A 26,093-nucleotide genomic window follows, 5' to 3' on the forward strand; every position below is an offset into this window, starting at 1 on the left:
AGAAAGGAAGAAAAGAAAATTTAAGTTGCTCTTTGATAAAAGAATTAAGAGAATTTATAAATCAAATTAAAAATGAATCATCTTATGTGGCCTATAGGCTGCCTGGTAAATGTGTAGTATCCCCTCAAACAAACCACCAAGAAAGAAGGAAGGAAGGGAGGAAGGGAAGAAGAAAGGCTAATTAAGCTGATTAAGTATGCTCTCTGTATAAGATTCCCTGCATATCATGATATCATGAACTGGTCTATCATTCCTTTTCCATCATTCTTTTTATACATAAGGTTTCTATTTCAAATAAATCAAAGCTGACTTTCCTCAAAGACGAGATATTCAAAAATCTCATCACAATTGTTATAACTTCATCCTTTCTTATGGGGTGATAATCAGCTCTTCTTATCCAATAATATTTACCAAACACCTTCAGATGCATCATATGAAAAACTTTTGTTACTTAAAAAACAAGGCGTTACAACTTGATTTCTTTATTGCACTTTTCACTTACTCTTAAAGGGAGTAGAAATTCCTATTTGTGATCCCAGAAGCTCATCAACCCCTGCTGTCAGGATCAATGTCAGAATCCTTTCCCTCCATCCTCTAAGTTAAGTCATGTGATCCTTCCTCTGGCTCACTTCCTTCGTGATAAACCATCTCCCCGCAATTCAGAAACTTGCTTGTTTCAAGGATCATTAATTTTTATTGATGAGAAACATTTTGCAGATATAAAAATATAATTTTCTTATTTATAAGACATTTTCAATTTTTGAGAATTTTCTTTTCACGGATTAAAGCTCCTGACATTCTCGTTTAGGAAAATAGTTGTCTGTCAATCATAAGGATTCCACCCTTTTCCAAAGATGAATCGATTGATCATGTCAAAAGATCTCAGAGGCTGATCCAAGGGTAAAATGTGTCCTCCACCTCGAACAATTACCTTCAAGAAGAAAGACAAGAAAACTTGAAATTTAAAGAAGCAGATATTCTAAGTAAATGAAAAGTTTTAATTTGGATCAGAGTGTTTAAAGTCTCTATAAAATCCAGAAGAGGGCTGGGATGTGGCTTAGTGGGATGTGGCTTAGTGGTATAGCTCTTGCCTTGTACTAGCAAGACCCTGGGTTCAATCCCCAGTACCCCCAAAAGAAATACAAATGTGAGAACATTTTCCACCAATCTGAGCCTTTGGATATGCGGGTCATCTTATTTCTAATAGTTTTAATAATAATAGGTAACATAAAGGTAGGAAATTTTTTAAATTGTGTAATTATTTGATTTGTATGAAATTGTGTTCATCTTTCATCTGTATAATATTTGAGGATTACCTCTCTTCTTCCTCTTGGGAGTGATGTGCCTGCCCCTAGGTCCCCCCATTTGGAGGTCCTTTGCTGTAAGTCTCACCTGGTGGGGCCTTGGAGGTGGGGAGTTCCACCCCAGGCCAGGTCAGCCTGCAACGGGGTACAATGCCTGCCCAATGACACCCTCCAGATAGCCAGCCCCACTGGCCCTCACACTGAGTGGCATCTTTCTTTCTAGCGTAAGACATTCTTGTTTAGGAAAATCGTTGTCTATTTTCTACAATAGACTCATCATTTGGACCAGTGTGTGCACCTGTGTCGTCCAAGCCCTCATCAGGCTGTATGAAGCATTCTGCTAGCGTTTCTAGTTGAGGTGAGTTCAAGTGGATGTGAGTTCCACCCCTTGAACTGGGCTCTATGTAGACAGAAAGAGTCTTGTTGGTCTCTTCACTCATTGGACGTCCAGTGTGGGTAAATATCTCAAGCAGAGGGCAACAGGAAGCCTCCATGAAGACTGACACTGAGTGTTTGGAGGCCACTTCTGGGAGAGATCAGTATGGCCTGAGTGCTCTGTCACACATGGGCAATGGAGAGAAGTTCCTAGTGGGTCAAGGGAATACACCTAGGCAATAAGAGGTCATTGCAGAAACTTCTAGTTGTTAAATTATAATCAGCATGCAAAGATCACTTTCACAAGGCCCTTCCCAAGAGTCTGGGTTCTTTTACATGCATCAATATAAGGGATCCGAGGCAGAAAAAAATAGTATATTTATTATATGAAAATATCTCCACCTCTCAACACTTATCTTCTCACAATCTTGCTAAGAGGTAAGTTGGGATCAAGGTTATAAGAAAAAATCTTACCCTGCTGCTCACAGTTATCCCTATATAATTGCAGGTAGCACCATTTACAGAAGCGTGGAGGTCGTGTGGCTATTTGGGGCTTTCGAGATGGTTTGTGAGTCACGCGCTTGTAAGATAACTAGCTACAACCCTGACATCTTATACAAACACATTGCTTTAAGTCGGATCACATACCTGCACAATGATTCTTCATGTTCCAACTGAACCCTACAGCTTAGTCACAGAAGTTCAGTGCCCGTTTCCCAACAGCCCTCTAATGGAGGCAGATGCCACTTTCAGGTGTGGGATGGGCTGGTCCCTGCTTCTACAAAGGGACACTTCTGCCATATACTCATTAGCCCTGTGGTCATTGACACTCTACTGCAAGGATCATGGATCCATCCACCATTTGTGTCCATGTTTGCATCTGGAGAACCAGTATGTGCCATGTTTCGTCACAGACCAAAAGTAAACATACTTGTGACAAGAGACCCTCAGGTAACTAGAGTGAAACCTTTACTTCCCCACAACCCCAGGCTAGAATTTTCTTTCTGCAGATTCTTATCCAAACTTCCAGCCAGGGGAGGAACTGATGAGGGATTTCTGTGCGGTTTCAGCTTCGCTGAGGACACTTAATGAGTCATTTGTGTGACAAAATACAGCTGCTTCAACTAGAAATGAGTTTGGCAGCAATGGTCTGGAACAGCAATAAACCGAGTACTCAAGAGCTAAAGGTCATCCTGCCTCCAAAATCAGAGCTATGGCTAATGAGGGATAACACGGTGCTTTATAGCCAGGGCTCGGGAGTCAGAGTGCAGGAGCGAGACAAGAGGGTACAGCAAGCTGTGTGACCTTGGGCAAGTAACAGCCTGTCGGAGCCTCCATTTCTTTGTACAATTGGGAAAAGACATATTAATTCTCAGAGTCATTGTGAATTGTGAATTGTGTAAGCATATAATGGAAAAATGCCCATGGAACACTTAGTATAGTGCCTGGCCTTAGTATTAAGCACGTATTAGTTACTAGTATTAGGCTTCCAACAATAATTCATGCTAAAAATCCAGGATCAAAACATCCACATTGACATTCAGGATTCCACATATTCATCTCAATAAACTTAAAGCTGTTATTTTAAATAACAGACTCACACTTAAACCTATGTAAAAATACACAGGCTCTCCAATTCTGAAGTTCAGAGAGGGGGCTGAGAACTGCATTCCAACAATTCTGAAGCAATGCTGATGCGGCTGGCCTTAAGAATAGCTGAAGAGAAACCCCAGAGAACTGTTCCTGTTCTGTGCTGAGAGGGGACTCGCTGATCCCACCAAGGGAGGAGATAAGCTGGACCTTATCAAGCCTCCTCATGCAGTCCCCTTGGTTCATTCACTCTGCCTGGGCGTCCACGCCTGGCTCGATTCACACCTCCCTGGACCTGGCTGTGACCTCTGTGATAATCGGGTGGAGAAGACTAGCTGAAGGAGGGTGGGGTCATCGTGTTTTCCCAGTGGCTTGCCTGCACTAGCTCTGACTGCCATCTGCCATCTGCAAGGACCCAGTGACACGGGAAATGGCCTCATCGGGTCAGAAAGGGGAGCTCCTTTAGGAAGAAAGGCCGTTCACCGCCCCCAATTCCCAAGCACGCATGTTCCCAAGCTGAGACCCGAACAGCATTTTACCAACATTAGCCTCGGAAAAAATAAATTTCTGAGTGAGGAACAATAACCCACTCGGTTGTCTATTTCCAAGCCTCACCACTCCCAAACCAAGGACACAAAGCGATCGGCAGCTCTCGGAGGTGTGTGAGAAACCTGGCAGGGTCGCGATTGCGAAATTTAATTGTGACAAGACTCATCTCAAGGCTTTCTGGATGGAGATCCTCTCATCACCAGAAGCTGTGCAGTGTGGGCGCTGCTGAGCTCATGCGTTCCAGATGTTTCTGGGGGTCACAAATGTGTCATGAATCAAAAAAAAAAAAAAGGTTATGCAAACACATAAACCTTCAAGCCGTTTCATTTTTTAGAAAAGGATCGCTAATTCCCCCAGGATCTAGAGGTGCAGGCCCGGTGCAAAGGCTTCCCAGATGTGCTTTTAAGATGGAGGATTCGAAGTTCACATTGTCCTTGCCGATGCAGACTTGTCAGGGGGCACTGGCAGGGAGTCTTGGAAGAGAAGGTCCTTGGATGGGTGGGGTAGGGATGGAAGGACGCCCCGCAGAGATGAGGAACCCAGTGCAAATGCAGAGGGCGGGATACTGCATGTACAGGCAGCAGGCTGTGAGCGTCTGTGTTCTTGAAGGAGTGGAGGGAAAACAGAAGGAGTTGAACCCGCGGACACAGGGGGACCACGGTCACCTCTGTGACAATCAGGGTCGGGGGAGAGCTGATCCCTACAGGCTGTGTGTGTGTGTGTGTGTGTGTGTGATAAAAAATACACTTAGCATAACATTTTTAACTATATTAAAGTGCACAATCCGGTAGCATTTAGTACATTCACAATGTTGTGCAACATCGCCCCTACCCAGTTACAGAATGTTTTCATCAACCCAAAGAAAACCTTCCCTGTTAGCAATATCCTCTCTCCCAACTCCCACAATCACTGATCTGCTTTCTGTCTGGATGGATTTTTCTCTTCTGGATCCGAGAGGGTTTTGAGTAGTGCTAACCTCAGATTTGCATCACAGAAGTTACTTAATATGTAATGAGGAGGCTGATTTAGAAGGGAGTGATACTGGGGCAAGACCAAGATCACCAGAACAGGGAGACTCCACCACATCAATATTGACAGCAGCTCAATTCATAATAGCTAAGCTATGGAACCAACCTAGGTGCCCTTCAACAGATGAATGGATAAAGAAAATGTGGTACATATACACAATGGAGTATCAGCCATAAAGAAGAATGAAATTATGGTATTTGCCAGTAAATGGATAGATCTGGAGACTATCATGCTAAGTGAAATAAGCCAATTCCCCAAAACCGAAGGCCAAATGTTCTCTCTTATATGTGGATGCTAACACACCATAAGGGCGCGCCCACAGGGGGTGGTGGGGTTGGTGGAAGAATAGAAGTTCATTGGATTAGACAAAGGGAATGAAAGGAAGGGAAGGGGTTTAGGAATTGGAAAGACAGTAGAATGAATCAGACATGACTTTCCTGTATTTATATATGAATACATGACCAGTGTTACTACACATCACATACAACCACAAGAATGGGAAGCTATACTCTAGGTATATATGTCAAAATACACTCTAGTAACATGTATATCTAAAAAGAACCACAACAATAAAAAAGAACAGAGAGAGGTGAAGTAGGCTCCTGACAGAGAGGGAAAGCAGCTGTGGTGGAACTAATAAAATTAGAGATCAATCAGAAATATAGATTTAATGAGAACCCTCTGCTACCTTTCCATCTCAGGCTTCTAACATGAGGAGATTTGCAAAGAGTGTACTATTAAGCAGAGCAGAGGAAAGACAGCCATGGGAGATACAAGTTCGGGAGGTACAATATATAGGTTTATGGTTCCTGATTTCCACTATGGAATGATGTGTAAGCTCAAGAGAATCTTGGTACTTGCGCTTTCTGATTTATCCTAAAACTCTTTTTCCGTTTTCATTCCACGCTGCATTTATTTAAACTTGCTTTTTAGCTTTCAGCTTTTAGTATGACTAATTGTTAGTAGAAATAAATGAATATGCACTGAAATAAAATATATTTTTAAAGAAAGGGTAATTGGAAATTAGAATAAAAAACTAGCCAAAGCTTGTTAACAGACATCTGTTAACAAAGAACAAGGCAAAAACAAAACAGAGACCAAGGCAGAATTGCTCCAGCAATGCACAGGGACAACTATCCTGGGGCTTTCCCACCGTGCACTTGTAGCCTACCTGGTGATTATCAAATAGCAGGCAGAAAGAGGCTTCTAGGTGCTTCAGGAGGCCCAAGTGCTGCCATCCCTGTGGTACACATTCCTGGTGTAGCCCACAGAGACCTTCGGTGCTTCTTGATTCAGTCCAAAAGGGCTTCCTGTATGTACCATCTTATTACCAGTTGCAACAGTATTATAATTCAGGATTTCTACTTCTTTATAGTAGCCTGTACCAAACTAACCTCACATTACTGAAAAACAACAGAAGCTGAATTAAAAAGAAAAGCATGCTTTTTAGAGAGCAACCAAGATTTGAGAGGCCAAAATCACGGAGAGAATTGTAGAGAAGTGAGCCTTACATCTAGTGCTGCCTTCCCTTTGAGAAATTCACTGATTCCTAAGATTCCTGACCAAGAAGCCAAGCAACAACTGACAGATTAAAGAATAAAATGCTAAGGAGAACTTTCACCAGCTTTATGGTACTTGGGGAACCAAAAAAAAAAAAAAACAAAAGAAAGAAAACCCCCAAAGAAAAGAAAATTTGAACTTGCAGACCTGGGAAGGCCAACTGACATGGGAAGACACCACAAGCTTTTGTTCAGGTCCATGAGAGCCAACACCCTACCAGTGATGGAGAACCAGAAACAGGTGAGTCTCATAGACTTTAAAACCCAGCACTCAAGATCCTCTCAGGCCCTGCCTGAATGAAGGTGATCTGTCCCTACTCTCACTGCCTTCCAGAAGAAATTAAATTCTCTTCAGGAAGAGATAAGGCCTTTCTTCAGACACTTTGTCCAGCATTCAATAAAATCTAGTATATGTGCCAAAAGACATAATCAAATCAAAGGGTTTTTAACCTTCCCCTACTGGAGTTACCAGGTGTAGATTTTTAAATAACTGTGAACAAAACATTCAAGAAGTTAAGGGGGAAAATAGAGAATTCACCAGAGAATTAGAAAATATAAAAAAGAACCAAATGGAAATTCTAGAACCAAAAGGGCATTCATTGATTATTGAAGTGAAGAACTCCATAGAGAGTTTTGCAGTAGATCAGATACAGTAGAAGAAAAAATATGTGAACTGGAAGTTCATATTTTCTAGATCTGACAAAAATATCCAGAAAGAAGCATGGAGAATACAAGAATGGAAAATTTAGAAAAGAGAAGGTAAAACTTGAAACTACAAAACATCTCACTTACATTGACCTGAAGTCCTAGAATAAAATAAGGTAGGAATGGGGCAAAAGTAGTAGCAAATTTACAAATGCTGACAGAGCAATTTCCAAAATTGAGCAAAGTCATTCAGCCACAGTTCGGGAAGCTCAGTGAATCCTAAACAGGATAAACAAAAGGAAAACTTACTGCATTTAAACACGTAATGGTACATTGCTGAAAGCAAAGACAGCATCTTATAAGCTGTCATGGGAAAAGAAGTTGACTACTCAACAGAAACAAAGAAAATTTGAAGACAGTGAAATGATATTACTGTGTGGGAGGAAGAAATTTGGGCTGGTGCTCCAGAGCATGGACTCGGGATGAAGCTGATCTGGTTTGAGTCCATCTCTGGGACTTTGCCATAGTGACTTCACTGCTTCTATTTTTCTCATTTGTAAAATGGAGATAAGATTTAGGGTGACCAGTTGTCTCAATTTGCCCAGGACAAAGGGGTTTCTAGAAATACAAAATTTTTAGTACTAAGAGTTAAAAAACAAAAACAAAACAAAAAACCCTGCATAGTCTGGATTGGTTGATGGCTCTAACAACATTTAGTTTTCTTTCAGGATCCAAAGTGACAATGCATATGAAGCATTACATGGCGCTTAGTCCCCAAATAGGTACTAACTTTGTGCCATAAGTTAGCAGAGGCAAATAGTAAGCATTAAACCTAATCATCCCTGCACTACTATCTGAGTTTTTATGGTCAAAAGAACATTTTTTCCTTTAATTAGTGGAGTAAGAGCAGACATTAAAATGGTAATAAATATGACATTTATTACTGTATTTTTTTTTCAGGAAAAAACAATTTTAATACATTTAATACACTTATCTCCCAGGTTTCTTTGATTTCCATATTGTGAGTCCTTCCTTCCCACGGGAAAGGTCCCAATTAAAGTAGGCAAGCAGCTTGAATGAGATGGAATCTCCATCCATATTCTCCACGTAATTGTACCTACAGAGTTTTACCTTGAGACTTGCCAACAACCATGATCCAGCCCATTCTCTTCCTCACCCTTCTCCCCCTGTCACCACACACAGTGCCAAACGCCCTCTGCTCCCTCACAGAAATGTCAGGCAGGCAAGACCTCACTTGTCTGGCCTCAAGAGCAGAAAGCTGTCCTTTCTTTCTCCCCTTTTAGGAACCCACTTTATAACACAGGATTTGATGCAATTAAAAAGTAATTGAGACTTCCCTTCCTCATTTGGTCATCCTGAGTCCAGGTTTCATACTTGATACCCACAGGAGGATTAAAAAGCACAATTCAGTTCATTATTTACCCTTCCCCGGTATCTCGCTTTGGGATCTACGCTTGTAGTTTCTTTTGGAGGAGAGAATGAGAGCAAGGGGTGGGGAGGGCAGAGGTTACAGCAATCAATTCTCTCTGCCTGGGGTGCTGCAAGGACTTGGCTCCTGGCTCTGAGCCTTTGGGTATCATGGAACAAGAGCCAGCCAACCTGCTGAAGTTGTACTTCCTGCAAACAGCCATGCAGGAAAGTTCTGGCAGGGGTGTGCTGGAGTTCTCTCTCACAGGATCAAAGAGGACGATTGCACACACTGCTGCTTGACTCCACAAAAACTAGTGTCGAAGTGTTAGCTTGAAAATGGTCAAGGTGAGAGTATTTACACGTGAAGCTGACAAACAGTTCAAATCCGTGTCTCTGACAAATAGTACAAATCCTTCAGGCCACTGATTCTAAAATTTTGTCTCTCCAAAGACAGTTGAAATGTTCTGGCACTGTTTCTCCTTTTCAAGATAAACCCCAGGGTTATAGTTTGGATATGAAACCTCCCCCAAAGACCCAGGTATTGAAAGCTTGGTCGCCAGCCTGTAGTTCTATTGGGAGTAGTGAAACTTTGGGAAGGTTGGACCTCGTCAAGGAAGACATGCCCTACAAGGAGATAATAGGACCCTTCCTGTCTCTTTCCTTCTGCTTCCTAGCTACCATGGGGTGAGCAGCTTTGCTTCACCATGTACTTCATGCCATGATGTGCTGCCTCAGCACAGGCCCCAAAGCAATAGGCTGACTATGAACAGAAAACCTGGAAAGTTGGGCCACAGTAAAACTTTCCTCTTGTTAAGTTGATTATCTCAGGTATTTTGTCATAGTGTTGGAAAGCTGCCATTCCACCAAGAAATATCGGTAGAAATTGATAGACTATTGTGGTAGAGCAAAATGGAAACTTAACAATATAAGAGCTGACAGGCTGTGGTTTTGCACACTGACACATAGAAGCTCTGCTTACTGACATTTAACTATAGAAACCTGCAGTGGTTAAAAGGCACCTACAACAGATATCCATGGTAGCAGAAGTAGGAAACAATTTGGCAGAGACAGAACAATCCCCCTTTAGGTTTAATCAAGTAAAAGTCCCTAAGCCAAATGAGCTAAGAGTCCCTAGGCTGTTGATAAGTTGTACCCATATAAAGAATGTAAGATGCACACTCTAATCATCCACACTCCATGGGTGGATGATTCTTTAAATTTTAGACTTCTTAGCATTTACTCACTTTCCACAACTCTCTAGCCTTGAAATGTATCCCAAACTTACTTATGTATAATAGTAAAAGCCCTGCTGTGCTCAGGGCTCAGACTTTGGGAATTATCCTTCTTGGACATGGCACCACTAATAAATTGTTGCTTCCAGATCTCGATGTCCTGACCCTCACTTTCTGCTACACTATAAGGTCCCTAAATTATCTGAAACTGTGGCTCAGGGAATCAGGCCAGATGTCAAATAATGGCAGAAAGGTGAGGAAGGCCTGTTACCTGCTTCCATTCCTGCCTACACCCCATCCCCACCCTGAGTTCTGGTATAATTGGCGATGACAGTGTTTCAAGACCATGCCATCTCCTGCACGAGATCCTTCCATTTGTATCAGAGCATGCTGAGGTGCTCCACAGCTGGTCTGTTCAGGAAAACTCCAGGGGAGACAGGGTATTTGGATTCAACTGTATTACTGACCCATTACTGAAAAGGCTTCCCAAACCGCTAAATGTCCCCAGGTCCAGGAATTTAGAATACAGACCAGGTCTAATGGCAAGACATCTTCATGAAGCCAGTTGATGGAATAAAACAGGACACACATTCTTTACTGCCAAACCAAAATCGGTGCCAGCTAACGAAAGGGCGATGTTTGAACACGAGTTTACAACTTTACATTGCTCCTTCCCACCTCCCAGGTCTCTGTTCCACTCCACTCTCTACCTTATTTATTTACTTTTTGGCTCTGTTTAACATTCCCACAAGTGATTGTGTGAGTCTTTGGTTACACTTCAGACTAAAACAACAAAAAGTTACTGTTTAAAAAGCAAACCCCTGTTCTCTTTGTTCCAAAAATACCATTAATTTTTAAAACCTATTCTCCATGGGTGGATAATTCTTTAAATTTTAGACTTCTTAGCATTTACTCACTTTCCATTTAATGAAATGGTTCTCTTTTAAATTTCAATAGATTATTAAAAACCACTCAACAGCTAAGAGAAAATTATGCATTGTTGCCTAGCTGTTATACTTCAATAAATAGATCTGCTAGCCAATTTATATTTTAAATAATACAATAAATTAGCTCACAGAGTATTAACTAAGTGCATATTTGGGTAGCTTAATTTAGAAGCATTCTTCTTATGCTAATTGGTCTTCTCTAATGAAATAGAACCACAAGAACTAAGAAAGACTCCTGGCAAATAATCAGAGTAAAATTTGGAGTTGCTATTGTTTATTATTTCCTTTGTTTTCAGGAAGCAAGCTGGGTAAATTTTTTTTTAAGCAAAGGAAACAAAACAAAACCAAAGAATTCAATTTTTTTTTTTTTTTTTTTTTTTTTTTTTAAGGAGAGGATGCTCCTCAGTTCTGGTAACTTCTACAATCACTTCCATGAATTTGTGTTCCAGAATTGTTCTCGTTTTTTCCCTCCTTTGGAACACAGAAAGGAAATACTCTTTGGTGGATGTAAAAATACAGCCTTTATTTAGATGGAGGTATTCTAGCTGCATGTCTATTTTCTCAGCATGTCTATTTCCTAGAACACAATCTGGTGTGTGCACATGGTGAGTAGCCATGACACAGTTAGATGTAGTACTAACACACACATGTAAGCATGCACACACACACACATACACACACATACACACACTCACACACACACAGCTTGCATGCACGCACTCAGAAGCATAGGATAGTGGCTTCTACTGCAGAAGCCCCTTGGATTTTAATTCCCTGAGCACTGACTTGGTGCCAGGAGCCCTGGTAATAAAATGATACATTGTTCTTGGCCTCAACCAGCTCAGTATCAAATAGTAAGGAATACAGTTAAAGAATTAAATTATGAGCCTGGCATAGCTCAGGAGGCTGAGGCAGGAGGATCATGAGTTCAAAGCCATCCTCAGCAAAAGTGAGGTGCTAAGTATCTCAGTGAGATCCTGTCTCTAAATAAACTACAAAAAAATAGGGCTAGGAATGAGGCTCAGTGGTAGAGTGCCCCTGAGTTCAATCCCGGTACCCACCCGCTCCAAAGAATTAAATTATGCAGCCCCAGTCATGCAATTGAACCTAGTTAGAGCTGCAGAGAAGATAATCTTGTGGGCAGGAGCATAGTGGGCTTCCCAGAAGGGGTGCTGGGGCTTAGTTTTGAAAGGCAAATGGGTGTCTTCTGAATAGAAAAAAAAAAAAAAAAAAAGACCTTCAGAGGCAAGGGAGGGGAATGGGAGTGAATTGCTATTGTGTGATGGGTAAAAACTGTTTTTTTTGTTTGTTTGTTTGTTTGTTTTTTTTTTGCCTTTTTCCTTAGGATTCTAATTGGGAAGGAGGGAGAGTAAGAGTTCAGATGGGGAAATGGAGCAGAAGCCAGATCAAATAAATATCTCACTAACCCATGTTCAGTTTAAACTTCATGCTGCAGCTGTCAAACCTTTGGAAGAGGCTTTAAACAAGGAAAGACACGACCAGACTTGCCTTTTGGGAAAAAAAAAAAAAAAAAAACAGAAAGGAGGGTGAATTGAGGAGGAGGGAGTGAAGACCCCCTGAAGAGGCTACTGGAAAAGGGAACAAACTAAAGAGCAGTGACTTAACATACATATTCAGAATGTTCTTGAACAGCATCTTTCAAAACACCCCGAAGCATAAATGATTTCATTTTGGAATTTACAGCATGGGACAGCCCTCATGTTTGTTTTTTTTAATGTCCCCAAATGCTGCACTATGTTTATTGGTTTGTATAAATGCAGTGTTTTTCTTTTTAAGTAGTTCTTTGTGGTTTCTATGACGAGCATTAGGAAATGAATAAAATCAGGCTGAGGAAAAGGATACCGTAAAGCAGATGTGACAAATTCCAGCTGAGGAGCTGGGTGGGGGGTGTTTACTGATGACTATTCTTCTTAATTTTTTAGTGAAACTCATGGCAAAGGAACTGGCTAACTCACTTTTCTTCCCTGTTTCCACAGATGAGTGATGGAAGTGAGAGATATTCTGCTAGAGAAAGATTCAGATTGTTTTCCCTCTGGTCTGGGGCTTGTCTGCAAATCCAAGGCATACACTGAAATCTGTTGATTGTATTAGTTGCTTCTTATTACTGAGCCAATATTAGCAGAGTTGAATTGCGATGGTGCTACAGGAATACATTTCTGACATTTTATAAACCTAGATGATTTGGTAGCCAACTTTGGCACGGGACATCCAGAAAGAAAAAAAAAAATGTACCTGTACCCACATAGCACCACCAAGATATGGGCATGACATGTCCACACCACTGTCACTGTGTGTGTGGATATTGGAGCCCTTTGATTTGATGGTATCAGAAAAGAAGACAGGAGAAGTGAGAGAAAGAGAAAGCACACCATGAATGTAAAGATATGGGAAAGGACATTAAGCCTCCTTTCGATTTAACAAGCTCAGGTGCAAGATAACAAGAGACAAGTCAAGTGTTTGCTGAGATCTAGGGATAACCAGAACTCTTAGGCATTCCTGCAAAGATAAAATCAATTTGAAAAACACATTATCTAGTGACACTGACAAGCACAAGGAGATGAGTGCAAGAATGTTTGCAGCCCCACTATTTGTAGCAGCAAGAAGTTGGAGACAACCTACATGTCCATCAGCAGTAGAATGGGTGAATAATATAATCACATCATGAAATACCATGCAGCAATGAGAAAGAACAAAGCCCAATTGAGCTTATCAGTATGGGTGAATCTCACAAAACAGTGTTGAATAGCGTAAGTATATTATTGCAAAATACATACAAAATAATTAAGATTAACACAAAAAGTAAAATGCTGCATATATGTGTCATAAAACTATTAATATTAGAAAGGGGTGGGGTGGAAAAGATGAACTACTGTTAGGTTTTATTTCTTAAACTGGCTGATAATTACAAGGACCTTCATTTATCATTGTTTGACCTTATAACTATTCTTTGTTATGTATTCAACATTTAGTTTAAAAAAAAAATAAAAGGAAAGGAAAGGAAAACTGCCTGTTGGTGCTGCCAAACTCACAAAATTGAGTCTTTAAGAGCTTTAACATGTTCTCTGTCGGGCTTTTTTTCTTTTCTCCACATAGATGATGAGACAGGGCCTATGGTTCCATCTAGCAGGTAGACAGGACGCAGAAGCAACTGAACAGAAACAAAGGCAAAGTAGGAAGTCCCCCTGGGCCAGCAGCTCCAGCACAACAGACCTGGTGCCAGAATCCAGACCCCGGGACCCTGGTTGCTGTGTAAAAAAACCAAATATCAGGAACAAAAATAAATACTGCATCTCCAAGCCTGACAGCAGAAGAGTGGTAAGTGGCCAGATATTTAGGTCTTTTGTTTTGACAGTTTGTTTTTAACGCTCTAAATCTAATCTCTTGTGTTTCCCTTCTTCTCTGTTTCCCTATGTTAGAAGCTCAGTGTACACACACACACACACACACACACACACACACACACCAAAAAAAAAAAAAAAAAAAACCCCACAAAACTTAGAAGCTAGATGCACTTGGTTTACTGGCAACAGGGACATTTGGGATGACTATTAAACTAGAAGGGACTCACCGTCATGCAGCAAAATGTGGAACACCTCCCTAGCCCTCCCTATGCCCTCTACTCAGCAAGACTTGTTCCCTGCTGTGGTGAAGTTAAAACTGGACACAATTATAGTTGCTCCAGGCCTACTTGATAAAATGCTACAGGCCTCATTATCCTATTAGAATTTTTAAAACTTTTGGCAGTGCTGGGGATTGAACCCAGGGCCTCTCACATGCTAGGCAAATGCTCTACCACTGAGCCATATCCCCAGCTCTTCATTATTTGAACTTTTAATAAAAAATGTCTCTTGAGGACTCTGTGAACATAGAGAGACTTTCTTACCCTGTGAAGATAAAATAATGCTAGGAGAGGTCCTCAAAAGCAAGAGGAACAAATATTTATGACACACTATAGGTGCCAGGTAGAGAGGCAAGTGGTTTATAAGCACCATCCCAACTCGCCCTTGTAATTGCTCCTCCTGTGAGAGCTGTGAGTGTGGAAGGTGCTACTTCCCCATCTACAGGTGACAATCTTCTTGGAGAGTTTAAGTAAGTTGTGGTTATGGTTTGGATGTGAGGTGTCCCCCAAAAGCTGATTCGTGAGACAATTCAAGAAGGTTCAGAGGAGAAATGATTGGGTTCTGAGAGCCTTAACCCAATCAGTGAATTAATCCCCAGACGGGATTAACTGAATGGTAACTAAAAGCAGGTAGGATAAGTATGGCTGGAGGAGGTGGGCACTGGGATCATCTCTATGGGGTATATATTTTGTATCTGGCAAGTGGAGTCTCTCTCTATGCTTCCTGATCACCATGGGAGCTGCTTCCCTTTACCACACTCTTCCACAGTGATGTTCTGCCTCACCTTTGGCCCCAGGAATGGAGCCAGCTGTCTATGGACTGAGACCTCTGAAACCATGAGCCTCCAAATAAACCTTCCCTTCTCTAAAGTCTTGTCAGGTCTTTCAGTCACAGCAGTGAAAAAGCTGACTGAAACCGTTGCTCAAAGTCACACAGTTCATAGGTGGTGGAGCAGGGACCCAAGTGCAGTACAACACAATAGCTATTCTCTCAACCCTACAGTATAATGTCAATAGAATATGGTGATAGTATCACCAGGGTAATGAACTAGGGACAAAATTCAAGTCTACCTGATAGTTTAGCTCATAACTTCTGTCTGGGATCATGCAAGATGGTCTGTGGTTTGGGTTGGAGAGAGACCATAAATTTTTTCCAATAATTCAGCATAGTTTAATGCATTGGTTTTGTGTGTGTGTGTGTGTGTGTGTGTGTGTGTGTGTGTGCAGTTTTTCTCATAATATCTTGAAATTTTATAACACACACAGTTGTCTCTCCATCCTTTAGCAATTGCAGGGGATTGGCTAGAGAACCCACCATAGTACCAAAATCCAGGGATGCTCAAATCCCTTATATAAAATGGCATGATATTTGCATATAACTTAAGAACATCCTCCTGTACATTTCAAAACATTTGTAGATTATTCATATGCCTAATATCATATAAATGCTATGTAAATAATCATTAGAGTGTATTGTCTAGGGACTAAAAACAAGAAAAAAAGTTTGTACATGTTCAATTCAGACCATCATGGGTCTAGTACATTTTCAATCTGCAGTAGGTTGAACCCACAGATAAAGAACCTGTGGATATAAAAGGCTGAATACACATATATATTAGATTATAAATGAAGCTGTTATTTTGAAACAACCAACATAGTAAAATATAAAAAACTGACCCAGCTTGTGTGTGTGTGTGTGTGTGTGTGTGTGTGTATTTCTACAAGAGCAACCAGTAGGTTGATCATCACTATGGTGATGATCATAAAAGTTTATTTCAAGATATCTATGACAGCATATGTGACACTGTATTTCATGTAAAAATATCTCTGTTTTCTATTGGCAACAAAGTCAAAGGTCCAGATGCCACTGTGATTTGTTGCCTATGTTCAACATGGAAGGAAAGGCTATATTTCATAATTCAAAATGGAAGGAAATGCTATTTTGGTAAAAGGTTAGCAAAAATGAAGATGTGAATTTTTCCCCTTGTAAGTTTACTAACCCTTTGAATTCTAACCAGAGAATGCTTACTCCAGATTAAGAATGCTTATTAAATAAGGGACTAAAAACAAGGAAAAAAAGTTTGTACATGTTCAATACAGACCATTATAGGTCTAGTACATTTTCAATCTGCAGTAGGTTGAAGAATTCAGCTGGGAGCTTGGCTGGAGCTAAAGAATTACCAATGGGAAAGATAAAATTTGTTCATGATAAGACTTTACACTGAACTATTTTTTTTAATTTGACATCAATCCATTATAGTAGTTGATCAATAATTGATATCCAGGAATGAGTTTACTGAGGCTGGTGGATGGCACCTTTGTTGAGAACCACCACTCTGGTGGTACTGAAAGCTGACACAACTTAACAGAGTTGCTCTGTTGGAAGGGGACAGACACACTGCTACGTGGTAAGAGCAAATTTTAGTACAGCATGAAACTGCTGAGAAACAGAGCTAATGCTTTGAAAAGACCAAAGAGTTTTTCTACAAGGCTAAGTTACCAGTGGTCTACCGGGGATTTGAGAAAACGAAGACCACTGATAAACTGATCATGGATGGCAGGGACTGAGGTCCTACATTTAGCATAAGATTTGGGCTGAGGATTTCAGGAATCTGGAGCTGTGGACATCACTTTCTAAATGTGATGCTTCAAGATCAGTGGCTACTCTATTAAGAGCAGAACTATGTTCTCCATTTCCTGTTGGCTCTGTAAGTAAGTAAAATCAATCAAGATTTCATGTGGTCTTTAGGAATTGGAATAGAAGTTTATCCACACCACACATAAGCCACATGGGTTTCCTAGAAGATGGAGGCCAATGTCAGTGTCAACAGAAGATCAAAAGACAGCATAGTACAGAGTGTTCAATCCAGCTGCATATTAGAACCCTAAAGAACCTTAAATACCAATGCTCTAGTTGCAGGACAGGAGGCCTGGGAATCCACATCTGCAAGGGTTGAGACACAATGGTTTAGGGAAAAGTAGTGGATTAATGAGGGTTCCAAATTCTTTGCCATTCTTGCCCCCAAGAGGAGTCTGACCTTACTCTGTGATTTGCTTCGATCAAGACACTGCAATGAAAATAACATTCTGGAGCTTTTGAGTGCAGGCCTAAAAGGGACTGGCATCTTTTGCTTCTCAGTTTGGGAGACCAGCCATCATGCTGTAAAGAAGTCCAGGTCCTCACATGACATAAGAGACTACAGGGAGAGAGCACTGGAGAAGAGGGGAGCAGCACCGACACCCAGCTCCAGCCAAGCTCCGAGCTGAATGCAGTCAGCCCATTCAAGCCACATAATTGTGAGAATTAATAAACTGTTAATTTCAGGCCACTAAGTTTTTCAGTGGTTTGTTATTCCACAATCAATAAATGGGAAAGAAACATATTTACAGACAATTTTTGGTTCTTTTTCCTGAAAGATAGGAAATTCCTACCTTGTTGAAAATCAAGGCCTGATCCATCTTTCTAATGCAGTAAGACAGAATTACACTGAATTGCTTGATCTTATGTCATGTGAAGGAGGACAGATTTCTCACCTGACCTTAGGCATGTCACTAGCTCCTGTCTCCCTGCCATTCCTGAGTATATGGATTACATCATCTATGTGGCCTTCCTGGTAGACAGAGACCAGCTCCTGAGATACTTCGTCAGAGAATGCAGTGAACAGATAGCCCCCAGCTATCAGCCCCATGCAGGGTAGCCTCAGCTACAGAGAATGGCCTCTAATATCATTCTGGGACAGCCTATATTTGGTGACCAAGTGGGTACATGTTTAAGGCCTGGGTGTGGTGGCCCAAAGTGGAACATTCTATTGGAAGATACTCTCCCCAGAATTTTCCCTGCATCATGATTCTCTCTCTCTCCCCTGGTCCAATCCTAGTTCCCCATTCCTTCCACTGGTGACAATCCCTGATAATCAACCTGCATCCCAAACCTTGCCTCAGTGCCTGCTTTTGGAGAACCCTACCGTGACGCTCTGGTTGGGAGGTAGGTCATGGTCGGATTGTTATGTTCCAGTTCCCTGTTCACTGATTCCTGTCAATGGACAGAAGGACTTTCTCTAGGTCTGGGAGATGGAGATGTGGACAGGGTAAATTAGGACACCTCTCTTCACAGAAAGTGACAGAGCTGGGGGGAATGGAGATGAAGACTGTTTAACAATAGCTGTAACAAAGCCAAAGCACTTTTCCAGGGAACTAACTGTATTTGGTGATCATTGCCTCAAATTTCTGTAATAGACACTTTCCTCCATCAGATATTATTTTTATGACTCCTCATCCCCGTGGACCAGGCAAACGCCAGGGTTGCATTTCTTGCTCTTAGCTTCCTCCCATCATGTCAGCACGTTCGAGGGCTTCTGAATACTTTCCTAGAGCCAACAGTTAATGAAGTTTAAAATTCAAAAAAATGAGTTGTTAAAAGAAAATCCAAGACAGGCAGGTGGCTCTCTGTCTGTGATGCCCTCCATGGATTGTCTGTAAGAAAGTTCAAGTCCTGGCCTGACAGTCCCTTCCTCTCAAAGGGCTATGCTCATTCTTCCCTGTGTTTTTGCATTGTGTGTAGTGAAGGGAACACACTGGAGTGAATGTCATTTTAGAAAGCTGTGTCTACTGTCACTCTGTCTGCATATTGTGCTTCTCCCACCTCCTTCCTGTAAGCAGTGCTATTCTTGCCTCTGGGGAACAAAGCAGCCTGTGTGGGCACTGCACCACGCACCCCTTCTGCTGGCCACCACTCTCAGGTATTCACCCCACGGGCAGGCATGCGGCCTAGGCATAGCCAACTGGAGCATTCTGGATCCTCTTTCCTTCGCTGCTCTCATAGGTACTTAGAGATACTGTGGTGCAATGGAAGGATCGAGATTTGCATTATCCAGTTATAGATACTATTCCTATTCGACGCCTTAGGCAACTTTCTTAGGTGAACTTTCTATTTCCTCGTTTATAAATTAGTTAATACCATGCCATAAATTACAGGGTAGCTATTAGGGTTTCATGAGCTCAACACACACACAGAAGCATGTGGCAGACCACAGCCCAAGGCCTCACAAAGGATGAATAATTGGTAGCTGTCCTTAGCATCTCCTCTGAATCCCTGCCAAGTAACAGTCCTCATTCACAGTTGACAGAACCAGTAACCAACCCACAGCCAGTAAATGGCAAAACTGAACTCACACTGGGTTCTTTTACCAACTGCCTCCATGACTATTCCCCAGAACAGAGAAGCTCCAAGCACACTGTGCTCCTTTTTCTAAAAGTAGGTTCTAGCTGAGGGTTGGATTCCTGCAGGAAAACAGCGTTTGGGGAGAAGCCCCTTGGGAAAGGGTGGCAGACTTTAGGTCTGGGGGCTCTATGTGGCAAACTTGGGTCAGGGTCAGGGTCAGGCTGGGGTCAGGGTCAGGGTCAGGCCGGGGTCAGTGTGTAAGTCTTGGTGTAGGACTTGTGCTTTAGGGCCTGGAGGTTCTTACTATGGCTGAGGAGAGGACCAGGGACACCAGCATATGGTTCTCTCCTGGAGGATCCCCAGCTTTTAAGGTGGTACAGATACAGTAAGTACCATCTCTCCAACAGGGAATCCGTTACTCACAGCTTTGACATTCCAAAGCTATGTCCATGTTAGGGTCTGAGAATGCAGCAGATAGACAATCTTCTCCCAATAAAAGTCCTAACCTAATATCCCGTTTCCAGGGTCTCTAGTTCTAAATTTATTCTATTGCTTCCATTGTAAACTTCCTAAACACCAGTTGTGAAAATGTGCTCAAAAAACCTTCTGTAGCTCCCCAGTAGTGACAATGGAATATGCACCCCTGAGGCCACCATCCATCTGATCCCCACAATCCCTTTCTGGGGTGCTTTTCCAGCTCCCCAAAGCTCCCTGCTGTGAACCAGAGGATGTGCCCTGTCCTGCCCTGTGCTCTCATCCATGACTCTGCCCACCCTCTTCTCTGCTCATTTTGCAATTCCAGCATGCATTCTTTCATTATAGTACAGGTTCTTAGATAAAGCCATAACTCTCTCAGCACCAGATGAGCCTGGCCATACCACCAACGATGCTCTAGTGTCTTTTTAAAAAATCTGATATTCTGTGTCTGTAGTGGGTGGTCACCTAGGATGGGACTCAGAGCTGACCCTGGATATGAAATGTATTACTTCTCATGTCTGATTTAATTGGAGCAGACACATACACAGGCTCCAATTCACCTGTCCCAGGGTACTGCTGTGATTCTGCCATTCCAGTGGTGGGTATACTTAGGAAGCAGAAAAAGAGGGATAGCAGAACCTCATCTCAGCAGGGACATGAAATATTTCGGAAGGAGACTTTGAGAAAGTCACTTAACCTCTGAGCCTCAGAGTCCTCACCTGGGAAATGAGATCTGAGATTTGTTCTAACTGTCAAATTCTACCTCACTGAGATAATCCATCCCGTAACTACTGAATAAACCTGAATCAATACTGCCACTGAAAATCTAAAACACAAGTCCCCATGGCTCATCAGGGAAATTGGATTTGTGTTGTTGTTCTTGTGGGTTTTTGTTGTTGTTGTTGTTGTTGTTGTTTTGTTTGTTTGTTTGTTTTGGCAACTATGCTGACATCCTGGTATGGTTAACAATACAGAGCTGGCATGAGCCAAGAACACAATACCAACCAGCTGTTGACTTCTGTTTTCCAGGCCGTGTAAGGCTGGACTAGATAACTAGGAGGCTACTACAGTGCGGGTGGAGGGTTGTAGATCTGTTGTCAATTTATGCAAAACTCACGATGGCAGAAGCAAGAAGAAGGAAAACTGACCAGTGACTCCAACCTTATTTCAATAAAAATATTTTCAGTAAGATAAAGACAAAATCGGAAATGACCCTGTTGCTTTCTTTGGGACATTTAGATTAATAAGGGTTAAGCCAGAAACATGCTTTTAAAGAAATTCATCCAATGTGGCCATAGTACTGATTAAAATGTCTTATTCCTAACTGTGGAGTCAAAATATCTTTGGGGCTGATACAAGGATTCAATGACCTAGGTACAAAAATGGTCTGATTTCTAAAGCAGTGTGAGAACATCAACACAGACTGGGACACTGAAATTTGGAGAAGGGCACAGGAAGATTCCAAAAGGAGTAGGTGGGTGGCCTTGACAGTGATGGCCACGGGCTGTGAACAAGCAGAAAGGATCAGATCTCTGGGACCCAGTGATAACATCAGAAAGAGCTCAGAGTCATTGCCAGTGTGGAGGCCACCCATGATCTTGGCTCCCTTAGCCTGAGAGTTGCCTTTAAGAGATATCCTCTCTGTGGATAGGAACATAAATAGATACATATACACATATACGTAAGTGTAGAGGGAATTATGATATGACCTTGCTGAAGGTCATTCTACTCTTCCACATTTCTTGTTGACTGAGTACCTCTGAGCACTCATGAAATAAAAGTTATTAATAAAATAAAAGTTATTAATAAAGGTTTCATTAGAAGTTATTTTAGAGATAATTCGTCTGAATCCTGCATTTTACCACAGGCTCAAAGAGTCTTTAGCTCCAGATTACATTACAAGGCAGGCTCTGATTCTTAGAATGGTACCCATACCAAAGACTCACTACCTTCCAGGCTAGAACCCACAGGTGAAACTAGATTCTTCTGATCTCTGAAGCCTGATTGGAGCTGCAGTTGGCCCCCCCGGGGCATCGTTCAACTCAAAGAGGTGGGGAAATGGCTCCTGCTCTGGGCCCAGGTTCAAGAGCGCTCCTTGAAGCGGATGTCTGAGGTAACCATCCGGAGACAAGACTCCTTTCGATTAGATTTTTTAAATTAAGAGCTGTGGTTTTAAATTTTTTAAATTAAGAGCGTTCAGTTTCTTTCTTGGCAGACACATTCACGTGCTTCTGTTTTGTGTGCTTGATGTTGAAAAGCAAGTCCATGGCTGAGGTCCGTTTTTTTTCATTATCAGATGCTTGACATTTGGACAGTGTTCCCGGATCCAAGCCTTACAGAGAATGCCTTTGTTCACACGGGAGCTGTCTCTCCCCACTCCAACCTCCCATCACCACGCACCCACGCTGCAGTCCACCGCTGAGGCACTACGGGGGAGGGTCTCAGCCAACATTTTAAAATCACCTACATAAAATGCAGAGCCCTTGCTGCGTGGTAAAACACTCCCTATCGCAAACATATGTGGGCCCTGCTTCTTTTGTTACCCACTTTTTTGGCAGTCAGAGAAGTGCCATTTCATCTCTAAATGTGTTTTGCATTCACAGAAGAGTCGGCAGGTTTAGTGTGATATTTGCCACTGGTTTCTGACTGGCGTCCAATTCCTTTTCCCACCTCCATGGCTCATGCTGCCCTGAAGCAGCAATCTGGCCTTCCAAGCTGGACGTTCTGTGCAAAGAGCCCAGCACGACATGTGTGCAATGCTAGGCACTGGAGCGTGTCGTGAGGCTGATCCGGGACCTAAAATAACAGGTGTCGGTGGCAACCCTCACAGAAGCTTGAGGGGAGCCTGTGTGTTCCAGGGAGCTCCTCATCAGGACCGGGAGGTGACATGTCCATTGGTCCTGGCAGCTCAACATTCATATTTACCCTGAATGGCCTCAATATTAACATTATAACTTGCCCTGATGGTTTGGTTTTAAATAAAATATTTTCCCAGATCCTTTATATATATATTGTAAGTGATCTAGGGTAAGAAAATAGCAAATTCACTATGTCAGGTAATGTTCTAACCTTATTAACTTAGCTGAATCCTCTCCACAGTTCTGTGCAAATCCCATAAAATACCATAGACCAGGTGGCCTCCACAAAAGGAACTTATTTTTAATGATTCTGGAGACTGGGAAATCCAAGATCAAGGTGTTAGGCAATGTAGTTCCAGGTGAGGGATCTCTTCCTGGTTCATTGCCTTTTTACTGTGTCCTCATAAGGCAGAGAGAACATTAACCAGTAAGCTCTCTGGTATCTTTTCTTGAAAGGACACCAAGGACATTAAGTCAGAACCTCATCCCTGCGACCCCATTTAACCTTAGTTATCACCTGTAGATTTTTTATACATTAGGGGTGAGTCATATTAGGGGTGAGGACATTAGAATGGGGAAAGGGTTGTGTACAGAATCCAGTCCACAGCAAGTAGGTTAAATGCATTTTTTAAAATGAATAAATGGGTTAAACCATATCTTAGACATAGCAATAAGAGAAGAACAAAGATCTAAATGAAAGTTCAACAGAAAGTCTCCAAATTGAAGCATAAAAAGCTATAAGGGATAAAATGAAAAGGTCTAGCATTCGTGTGAACACAGTCTTCAAGAGAAAAGAGTAGAGCACAAGAAATATTTGAAGAAATATATCTGAAGATTTTTCAGACACTAACAGAAGATACGGTTTCAAGAAGTTCAGAAACGCAAGTAGGATACATACATATATTCACTCTTTATAAGAACAAACAGGAAAATATCTGGAAAATGAAAATCTTAAAAAATAATCAGGTGGGGAAAAAAATCCCCAAACAAAAATAAAACAAAACATGGATCACCATCCAAGGAGCAACAATAAAATGCACTGCTCACTTCTCATTAGAAACGATGCAAATCTGAGGATAACAGAGGAATATCTTTCAAGTGCTTCACGAAAGGTGTTGCCAAGCTAAGATGCTACTACACGGGGAATGTCCTCCACAATTAAAGGCAACAGAAAGACTTTTTAAGAAAAAAAAAACAGAAAAAAATGTCAACATAACATTTCTAAAATAAATGCCAATGAGATTTCTATAGGTAAGAAATGCACGAAAAACTGAAGTGCAAATTTATGGGTAACTTCAGGGGCTCCCAGTATCAAGGGCTGCAAACAGCATCTTAGCATATGTAAACTAGATACGAACTTTACAAAGAATAATACAAAAAGCAGGAGCATTGTAGGGAAGATCAGTGTTCTGAGATTCTTGAATTTGTCTGGAAAAGTGACAAAATTCTAATATATATTAGGATGAAACAAGACTAGAATTTACATTGTACTGTCTAGGGTCATCACTAACCAAGATGAAAAGAAACCACAGCTAACGAGCTTATGGATGAGAAAAGTGAAATGATGGAAAACACTTGAGTAATAAAAGAGAATGTAATAAAGGAAAAGGAAAATACAGAGCAAACAGGACAAACAAAATAATAATAAAACAACAGATTTAGGAACAACTGGTAATTACACTGAATGTGAATGGAATAGTAGAATTAAGAAACAGTGTTAGGATCCATAAAAACATAATAAAACACCACACCACTCTATGCTGCTTAAAAGAGATTCCCCTAAACAAAAGGTTATAGAAAGATCGAAAGGAAAAAGTTGAAAAAAATATGTCATGTACATGGTTTCAAAAGAAAGCTCATGTAGTTGTGCTATTATCAACAAATTAGACTTTAAAGACAAGAAGCCTCATTATAGGTAAAAAAAAAAAATCAAAAGAATAAAGATTTAATACTAATAAAGTGTAACACGTCTATAATTGTATATAATTAATTAACAATATAAAATAAGGGGCTGAGGTTGTGGCTCAGCAGTAGAGCATTCGACTAGCAGTGCGAGGCCCTGAGTCCGATCCTCAGAACCACATAAAAATAAATAAATAAAATAAAGATATTGTGTCCAATTACAACTAAAAATAAATAAATATTTTTTAAAAACACAACACAAAATAAAGTAAAAATAGATATAAAAGGAGAATAGATATATCTTCAATTATAGTAAGATAGTAAGAATTGTCTTTTTGTGTGTGTGTGTGTGTGGTGCTGGGGATTGAACCCAGGGCCTTGGACACGAAGCAAGCACTCTACCAACTGAGCTATATCCCCAGCCCCTATAGTGAGAGATTTTAACAGGACTCTTTTGTTAACTAATAGAACAAGGAGAAGAAAAAGGAAAATAAAAACCATGGTGGGCAGGGGTAAGGATATTAAGAATTGAACAAAAAATTGTTAGAAACTGTCCTAATAGACACATAAAGCAGTATAACCAACAACTGCAAAATATACCTTCTTCATAAGTATACAAGGAGCATATACCAAAAATAACCATCTTGGAGGGCACAAAGTAAATTTAAAATAAACAAAATTATAAGGAATATGTTTTCTATGTGAATTAAACATTAATTAAACTATTTAAAAAGAAAAAAAAGAATATATTTTCTGAACAGGGTATGTTTCCTTATACTTGAAATAAATGCAAAAACAAATAAAATGTTGGGATACTAAGCAATACATTTTAATTAAGCAAGTCCCCTAAGTCAAAGGAGATAATACACCATGGAAATTATGACTTTTTAAACACTAATTAATTAGCTAATATTAATGAATGTTAAAATTAATTAACATTTTAACTAAATCATAATAAAACTATGACAAATTTAAGGTGTACTTAAGGATAGACCTAACAAACTCATCCCATTGAGTGTATACTAGAAATGAAGAAAGGCTTTAAATTTATAAACTAAGTAACTGAAAAAGTTAATAAAAATAGTAAATCATATATGAGGAAAATTATAGGAAGAAGACAACGAGATAAAGGCACAAATTAATAAAACAGAAAGTAAAAATACAATAGAAAAAATCAACAAAGACAAAAATGGTTCCTTGAAAAAATAGTAAATTTGTTCCACCTCAGGCAAGAAAATAGAAAATGTCACCATATATCTTAAGAGACATGAAGTGATGACATCACAAAAGCAATTTGATGTTAATGAATTTGAAATTTCAGATCAAATACAAAAATTCCTGAAAATACAGCCTATGGAAACTGATACAAGAAGAAATAGAAAAGGTGATTGCTC

At 40.8% G+C, this 26,093-nt stretch overlaps 1 protein-coding gene and 1 non-coding gene across 2 annotated transcripts in view; both read right to left on the reverse strand.

Annotated features, from left to right (window-relative positions):
- Positions 1-666: 666 nt before the first annotated feature.
- The window catches only part of Cpvl (carboxypeptidase vitellogenic like), a 104,166-nt gene continuing 78,739 nt past the window's right edge, over positions 667-26,093 (reverse strand). Inside the window, exon 12 of the mRNA XM_076863608.2 lies at positions 667-931. Coding sequence (XP_076719723.1) covers positions 824-931 — 108 coding nt within the window. The 3' untranslated portion in view covers positions 667-823. The remainder of the gene's footprint in view (positions 932-26,093) is intronic.
- Positions 14,421-14,492, reverse strand: Trnaa-agc (transfer RNA alanine (anticodon AGC)). Its single transcript has one exon. It is a non-coding gene; the product is annotated as a tRNA-Ala (tRNA).

Source organism: Callospermophilus lateralis, chromosome 1, assembly GCF_048772815.1.
Source record: "Callospermophilus lateralis isolate mCalLat2 chromosome 1, mCalLat2.hap1, whole genome shotgun sequence".
NCBI lineage: Eukaryota > Metazoa > Chordata > Mammalia > Rodentia > Sciuridae > Callospermophilus > Callospermophilus lateralis.